The sequence below is a fragment of the Zingiber officinale genome, chromosome 11B, assembly GCF_018446385.1.
Source record: "Zingiber officinale cultivar Zhangliang chromosome 11B, Zo_v1.1, whole genome shotgun sequence".
Classification (NCBI taxonomy): domain Eukaryota; kingdom Viridiplantae; phylum Streptophyta; class Magnoliopsida; order Zingiberales; family Zingiberaceae; genus Zingiber; species Zingiber officinale.
This window is the reverse complement of record NC_056007.1, coordinates 2,770,917-2,779,298: the sequence shown is the minus strand read 5'-3', so window position 1 is coordinate 2,779,298 and position 8,382 is coordinate 2,770,917. Positions and strand designations below refer to the sequence as shown.

Sequence of the window (8,382 nt, the reverse complement as noted above, 5' to 3'; positions counted from 1 at the left end):
CAACTAATTCTGGAACAAATCTGGCCAACAGATTAAATTCAGCATTATACTCTGTCACTGTGCGGCTGTTCTGCCGAAGACTCAGAAAATCCTGATGGTGCGTCATCTGATATGACCGTGAAAAGTACTGGCTCTCAAAAGCCTCCCTGAATCTCGCCCAGGTGGATGGAACGCTGTGTATCCCACCAGATATCAGCCTCGTCCCATAAATGGAAAGCAGCCAGCTCTGCTTTCTCCCATTCGGAGCAAGCCATATAGAAGAAGGTTTGCTCCATAGTCTCTATCCAAGACTTGGCCACACTCGGATCAATCTCTCCGAGGAATAGTATGAATCAACTTTTCATCAACTCTTCCAAAGCTGGGATCCGAGCTCGTGCCGCAACTATATCAGTAAGGTGAGTAGGGACTGCTACGGGAACTGGTGGAACCACTGGAGCTGGTACTATAAGTGGTACTGCTGGATAGACCAGGGGAGGTATCCCTGGTGCTGCTGCATAAGTTGGGGCAAGTGCCGCTGGTGGCACTGTAGGGTCAATATAGGTGGGTGCGGCTAGAGGTACGGTAGGTGTAACTGGTGCTGTTGGTCCATGTGCCGGGTACGCATCAGCAGATACTGCTAGAGGAGGTGCTAGATACGTCGTAGGCACGGCTGGAGGAGGTGTCGAATATGCCACAGGTGGCACCGCTGGTGGGACTGTGAATACTGTAGGAGTGGGTACAGTGGACACGGTCGGGGTAGGTACCTCTGAAACCATCGGAGTCTGAGAGCTCGACGCGCCCGTAGTACCATATGAAGTCTGTCCCTGACCGACATGCTCGACCCTAGTAGATATCTCTGGCAACTCTGTCGCCAGGGATTCTAATGTCCTCTTGCGTGGACATCTTGCACCACGTCTCGGAGTGGGAATACGTGCATTTTGCCTTATATATATTAAATTATGTTCCAGATATTACTACAAGTATCAAAATTATAAAAATTAACATTTTACCTATTTACCGTCTAGAGATGTTCCGTCACTATCTAGTCCCCATTTATGACCTTGGAACTCTGAAACAAGAAAATCGACGAAAATCCGTACAAATCTGAAAATACCCAGATTACTCAAATAACCTGGGCTCTGATACCAAATAAATTGGTATCAGATTAACTTGAAAATCTAAAACACGAAAAACAGAATACACCAACCTGACTTGGATACCAAAAGAATTGGTATCAGATTAACTCAAAAATTCAGAACATGAAAAACATGTATCGTAAATCTGCTCTGATACCAAATAAATTGGTATCAGATCAACTTAAAAATCCAGAACACGAAAAACAAGTATCATAAACCTACTCCGATACCAAATAAATTGGTATCAGATTAGCTCAAAATTCCAAAGTACGAAAAATAGACATTGTGAACCTGCTCTGATACCAAATAAATTGGTATAAGATCAACTCAAAAATCCAAAACATGAAAAATAGGCATCGTAAACTTACTCTGATACCAAATAAATTGTCACACCCCGGGGGAGTCCTTGCCAAAGAAAATTTCGACAGCATCTCCTGTATACTGGTGACAATCTAAAACATTACTACAAAGCCCTTAGGGCCACACAAACCTCGGCCAACATGGCCGAAATAATAACAATAAAAATATCTAACAATCCACGTAGTTTATATAAACTCAGCCTCTGGCTAACACAACCACGCAGTTTATCTAAATAAAACTTACTCCACTAATACAATGAAAAACTTAAACCCATAACAAAAATCCAACGCAACAAAAACAAAGGTAGCAGACCAAAACTCGATAAAAATCTACGAGTACAGTTATTCGTCACAAGTACATAAAATGTAACAAGTAAACCAAAAATCCCAAAATATATGAACCCGTCGTGACAAGTGGTGGGGGATTAGCGACTGGAACCTCCTGACAGTATCAACCTGAATTAGTAATAATCAACGGGGTGAGTCCAACACTCAGCGGATACCAAGCTGACATGCATAATAGGAATTAACCAATAGTAACAGTTATGCGTACAGTCTCCTGGAATAATAATGAAAATACAAAATTGAAGGAAATGGGAGAAGTTGTACTCACCGGTACCTTTATTACGCTTCCGCAAGTGCACGGATTCGTTGTCAGTAATAAAGAATATCGATCCCACGAGGACTAGTTATAAGCACTAGTGATGGTACGCTTATGATTAGCTACAATATCAATGATTATAGTAATCTAAGGAAAGAGGTTAGAGAGCGAAAATGAGAACTAGCAACGAGAAGAAATAAACCTGGTTAATGAAGAGCTCTAGGAGTTCGTTTTCATTGTGGTGGTATTGATGTGTCACATACTATCCTATATTGATTGTCCATCAGCATGCATTTGTCGGAAGCTAAAGCAACTATCCTTAAGCACCAAACAAAGACGATCCCTATGAAATCCTATTACGGTTAACCCCTGTCAGTAGGCCGCCTTAGTAGATCACAAGGACACGACTCTAATTGATGTTATCAAAGATAAAATTAAGAAGCTTAGTTTGGTCTCTTACTTCCTTGTGGAGAAGTCGCCTATCCTTTCAAGAAAGTACCCTAGATGTCCGTTAACGGGTTACCCCTGTCACTAGGGATCCTCGGGTGTACGATCTAAGGTATTCCCTCTACGAGGTTGGCAATTCCTACACAATCAATCAACACGACAAAGAAATCGAGTAGTCAAAACAAAGCAAGCAAAATCATCCAATGAATATAAGCATAGTATGAGTCTTACATCAAAACCAATCCACAATTACTCCCTCATCCTAGAACAAGGACTCTACTTCATAGACGCTGGAGAAAAGTCCGAAGACATAGTGAATCTAAACATACAATCCTCAAAAACAAAGAGAGAAAGAAGAAGTATGCTTACCCAACGATGATGAGTGATCTTCAGATCCAATCCTTTGCTTCTGGAGTTGATGTGGTGGTGAAAGATCGCTGGACCAATATCCTGGACGGCGTGGAATGACACCAGAGTGATTCTCCTCCTGACGGTTCACCTCCTGGCTCTCTCCCCTCAGAAAAAGGGTTAAAACCCTTTTTATAGGCTAGGGCGCGGTGCGACAGCACGGCCGTGCAAGGATGGCATGGCCGTGCCCTTTCTTGGCTCTAGGTGTCCAACATGGCCATGCCAATTGGCACGACCGTGTGATGCTGGGACTCAGATCTGGGGACACGACCGTGCAGGGTTTTACGACCGTGTGCTACTTGGTCTCGATCATGGGGGGCACGGCCGTGTAAGTATGCACGTCCATGCTCCGATCTGCCTCTGGGTTGGCCACACGGCCGTGCAAGGGTTGCACGGATGTACACTTCTCCTCTCCTGTTTGGCCACACGACCTTGCAAGGTTTGCACGGCTGTGTTCTCTGGCTTGCTCTGGTGCGTCGACAAACGTTGTTTTCACTCCAAAAGTTGTCCATGTCAACACAAAACCAAACAAAGAGTAGATATTGTTGAACCCCGTGGAAGTTTTGATGTGATCAACCAAGTTTAGGTTATGTCCTGTTTGTCTGATCCCTGTGTCTAAGTGTGCAGGAACTTAGGAGCGTAGGAAGTCGAGCGGAAGACGCAGCTGGTGAGAAGGATGGCACGGGAAGGGAGCTGACGGGCTCGGTGCGTCTGAAGGAAGGGAGACCTGCGGAAGAGTACTCCGGTGGAGCGAGAAGAACATGCGCGGCGTTCGAGGGACGAGAAGCCGGACGGAAGCCTGCTCGAGGAGAAGGCCGGGAATTGGGTTCGGGTGAGTCCTATTCCGGTAGGCGGCAATCACCCATGGAGCCGAACCGAAGCAAGTCAACAGGAAGCTGACTTGTCAACGGTTCGGTCGACCGAACCCCTTGATCGGTCGACCGAACCCTCTTTATCAAAAACCAACCTCAGCAGACACGTTAGATGCCACGCCAGAGGCTGAATGTTGGTAGAGCTTATCGGTCAACTGAACATGCTGATCGGTCGACCGAACCCAAGTTTATCTAAAGACCAAGTCGAGCAGTTTGATCGGGCCAACTCAGCTGGAGACCGTTGGCCGATCGGTCGACCGAACAAAAGGATCGGTCGACCGAACCTAAGCTCGATCCACAGAGGCTGTACCTGGACGGAAGAATGGGCAGATACAACAGGTTCGGTCGACCGAACCTTGAGATCGGTCGACCGAACCTGGGGATCGGTTGACCGATCCCTCTCGAGTCAAACCTGATCCCGAAGGATCAGGAGATCTGATAAGCTCGAGAACCCTTATATAAAGAGGGTCTCAGGCAGCTTTAGAGATAACGAAAAAGTGAACGAAATTCAACTCTTGTACTTGTAGGACCGTTGGGCTGGCTAGGTGGGGGTTGTTGGATATCCTGCTAACACAAAAAGAAAACAAACCCTTCCTCGAACTCTTTAAGCTAACATTTGCATATAAAATAGAAAAGCAATAATAAAAAGCATAAAATAGGAGGCACGAGTGTTTACTTGGTTACAACCGATGTGGTTGTTAATTCAAGGAAGATTAAGTCCAATATCGATCTCCTTTAGGCGGAGAAGCCTCTTACAACGTTGACGTACAAAAAGAAAGAAGCTCGACTAAAACTCTAAAGCGCACAAGCGTTGGATTTACAGTTTTGAGTTCGTTTTAAAGCTTCTGGACCAAGGCTATATTTATAGCCTTGGTCGGGGCGCTTGAGAGGGTTCCGGGCGCCCTGGGGGGATAAAACTTATCCCCCAACGTTTAGATCAAGTCAAAACTCGATCTGGTCAATTTTACTGCTCAGGGCGCCTCGAAGGGTTCCGGGCGCCCCGGAGGGCTCTGGGTGCCCCGGACTGCTCCAGGCGCCCCGGAGCCCAAAGTCAACAGTTGTTGATTTTTTCATCCGGGACTTCTTCTCTGGTTCAATCCCGCCTCGGTCCGGTTCTTCTCCTCCGGATCCGCTCGGTTGGGTGATCTCTGCCATCCGGAAAATGGCTCACCCGAACCCAACTTCCAGTCTTCTCGAGCAGTCTTCCGCTCCGGCTTCTCGTCCCTCGGAATCGCTGCGTGTTTCCTTCTTGTCCACCAGCGTACTCATCCGCAGTCTTCATCCCTCGGTCGCACCGCGTGCCGACCTTCTCGCTAGCTGCGTCTCTTGCTCCCCGAGCAATCTTCCGCTCCGACTTTTGTCCCTCGGAACCACCGCACGCTTCCTTCTCGTCCACCGGGGTACTCTTCCGTAGCGCCTCGTCCCTCGGACGCACCGCGTGCCGTCCTTCTCACTAGCTGCGTCTTCCGCTCGAGTACCTGTGCTCCTAAGCTCCTGCACACTTAGACACAAGGTTAAAACAACGCAGGACCTAACTTAACTTGTTGATCACACCAAAACAACCTTGGGGTTCCAACAATCTCCCCCTTTTTGGTGTGATCAACCCAAGTTAAGCTAGGGTTACAAATAGACATAGAATAAAAACAATTTATTGCAATAACATGCAACATGATAGAAAAAAATTGAATTTAAAAAATTTCAAATTTTAATTTTCAATTTTCTACCTCCCCCTAGACTTATACTTTCCCTTCTCCCCCTTTGATCACAATAAAAATGGGGGTTCAAGAAAAACAATCTAAGGGTTTGACACTTAGAAAAATTATAGAAATCTATTTCAATATTTTTCGGAGAAAAAATATTCCCAAGTTAAAGAAAAAAAATTTCTAATTCAAAGAATGACTTTTGAAAATTTTCTAAGTTTTTACCAAAAATAAATCTTTCTAAGCCCAAAAATTTATGCAAGAAAATTTAAGAAAATTGATAGCATTAAAAAAAAATTCTATGTATTTATTTTATACTGATATTTATATCAACAAGTTTTAAATTTCCATTTTAATTTTTCATAACTTCTCAAATTACACTTTTTCAAATTTAAAGCCACAGATATTAAACTTGCAATAATTTGTATCATGTTAATTTCTATTATTTTTTGAATTTCAACTTCACAAAAATTTTCAAATAGCATAGATTCTAACTTGATAAAATTTTTCGATAATATAAAAAATTCTTTCGGCAATGTGCAAAATTCGTTTGAAAGAATATTTTGTAATTTGCAAGAATTTTTTAACAACAAAATTTCTAATTTACCGGAATATATTAACAATAGATTTCTTAATCTGAAACACCTTTTCGTTGACTCAATTTATAAATCGCAAAATTCTTTCGAGAGAGTAATTTATAATTAGAAAAATTCTTCTAATTTGCATAATTCTTTTGTCAAAATATTTTTTAATTTGCAAATTTCTTTTGATAATATTTCTAATTTGCAAGATAAATTTGACAATTGATTTTCTAATTCAAAAAACTTTTTCGGTAATTTAATTTTTAAATCGCAAAAATCTTCAGGTAAATTTTCTTTTGAATTAACCAGTTGTTCAGAGGGTAGAGACCATACGTTACTTACCTCGTTGGCCGTTGGTTCTCCCCCTGTTGAATTAATTTATTTCGAAGATTCTCCCCCTTCATCGATCTCGGGAGGTACTTCGGCTGTTGGGGCTGTCTCGGTAATTTCTTCCGTCTCGGATTCTTCTGATGACGGCTCGATGTCTATTGAGGGGACGATTTCAATCGGTTCTTCGTAGAGTTTTAAGAACTTTTCCCAAAGTTGTTTTGCGCTGTTGTATTCACCAACTCTATCAAAGTCTTCGTTTTGTATTGCGGTTAAAATGTGAAACTCTGCCCGACCGTTTGCCATTGACTCGTCACGTTGCTTCTTGTTCCATAGGCGTAGATCGAGTTCTTCTCCATTCGTTGTCTTTGGTGCTTCATAACCTGTTTTCATTATTAGAGAAATACCAATATCAGATTTAAGAAATACCGTCATTTGTTGCTTCCAAGAAGCAAGCTCCCCCTCAAATGCTGGTGGGTAGTCACTAGCTCCAGCCATTGTTTTGTTGCTTCAGACGGCGGTTAGTCCTTCTGAGGCATACTCGGCTCTGAAACCACTTGTAGGACTGTTGGGCCGGCTAGGAGGGGGTTGTTGGATATCCTGCTAACACAAAAAGAAAACAAACCCTTCCTCGAACTCTTTAAGCTAACACTTGCATATAAAATAGAAAAGCAATAATTAAAAGCATAAAATAGGAGGTATGAGTGTTTACTTGGTTACAACCGATGTGGTTGTTAATCCAAGGAAGATTAAGCCCAATATCGATCTCCTTCAGGCGGAGAAGCCTCTTACAGCGTTGACGTACAAAAAGAAAGAAGCTCGACTAAAACTCTAAAGCGCACAAGCGTTGGATTTACAGTTCTGAGTTCGTTTTAAAGCTTCTGGATCAAGGCTATATTTATAGCCTTGGTCGGGGCGCCTGGAAGGGTTCCGGGCACCCTGGGGGGGATAAAACTTATCCCCAATGTTCAGATCGAGTCAAAACTTGATCTGGTCAATTTTACTGCTTAGGGCGCCCCAGAGGGCTCCGGGCAGCCCGGACTGCTCCGGGCGCCCCGGAGCCCAAACTCAACAGTTGTTGACTTTTTCATCCGGGACTTCTTCTCTGGTTCAGTTCCGCCTCGGTCCGGTTCTTCTCCTCTGGATCCGCTCGCTTGGGTGATCTCTGCCATCCGGAAAAGGGCTCACCCGAACCCAACTTCCGGTCTTCTCGAGCAGCCTTCCGCTCCGGCTTGTCGTCCCTCGGAATCGCTGCGTGTTTCCTTCTCGTCCACCAGCATACTCATCCGCAGTCTTCATCCCTCGGTCGCACCGCATGCCGACCTTCTCGCTAGCTGTGTCTCTTGCTCCCTGAGCAATCTTCCGCTCCGGCTTTCGTCCCTCGGAACCACCGCACGCTTCCTTCTCGTCCACTGGGGTACTCTTCCGCAGCGCCTCGTCCCTCGGACGCACCGCGTGCCTTCCTTCTCGTTAGCTGCGTCTTCCGCTCTAGTACCTATGCTCCAAAGCTCCTGCACACTTAGACACAAGGTTAAAACAACGCAGGACCTAACTTAACTTGTTGATTACACCAAAACAATCTTGGGGTTCCAACAGTACTCTCTAGTTAAGCAATAGTTCTATGCTCTTCAAAGTGTAAAAGGCTTCTCCTCTTTCAGAGAAGGAGTTTCTTACTGCGCCTTTCATCGCCCTGGATTAACAACCCTCTTGGTTGTAACCAGGTTAAAATAGTTGAGTCTTCCTTTTCTGTTCATACTTTAGTTCTGTTTAATCTTGTAGCTATTGCATCTATTTGAGTTTAAATTGGTTGAGGAGGGTTTAGTTTTTACTTGCAGGCAATTCACCCCCCTCTTGTCGGTCCTCGCTGCACCAACAAGTGGTATCAGAGCCCAACAGCCTCAGAGGGACTAACCTCCATCTGAAGCGCAAAGATCAGAACAATGGCTGGCGCGAACATTAATCCCCGAAAGTT

The 8,382-nt window shown here is 44.3% G+C and overlaps 1 protein-coding gene across 1 annotated transcript; it reads right to left on the bottom strand.

The window, feature by feature from the left end:
• Positions 1 to 332: 332 nt before the first annotated feature.
• LOC122035295 (36.4 kDa proline-rich protein-like) lies at positions 333 to 755 on the bottom strand. The gene has a single exon (XM_042594709.1). The coding sequence runs from the start codon at positions 753 to 755 to the stop codon at positions 333 to 335; it is 423 nt and encodes a 140-aa protein (XP_042450643.1).
• Between the last annotated feature and the right edge of the window lie 7,627 nt (positions 756 to 8,382).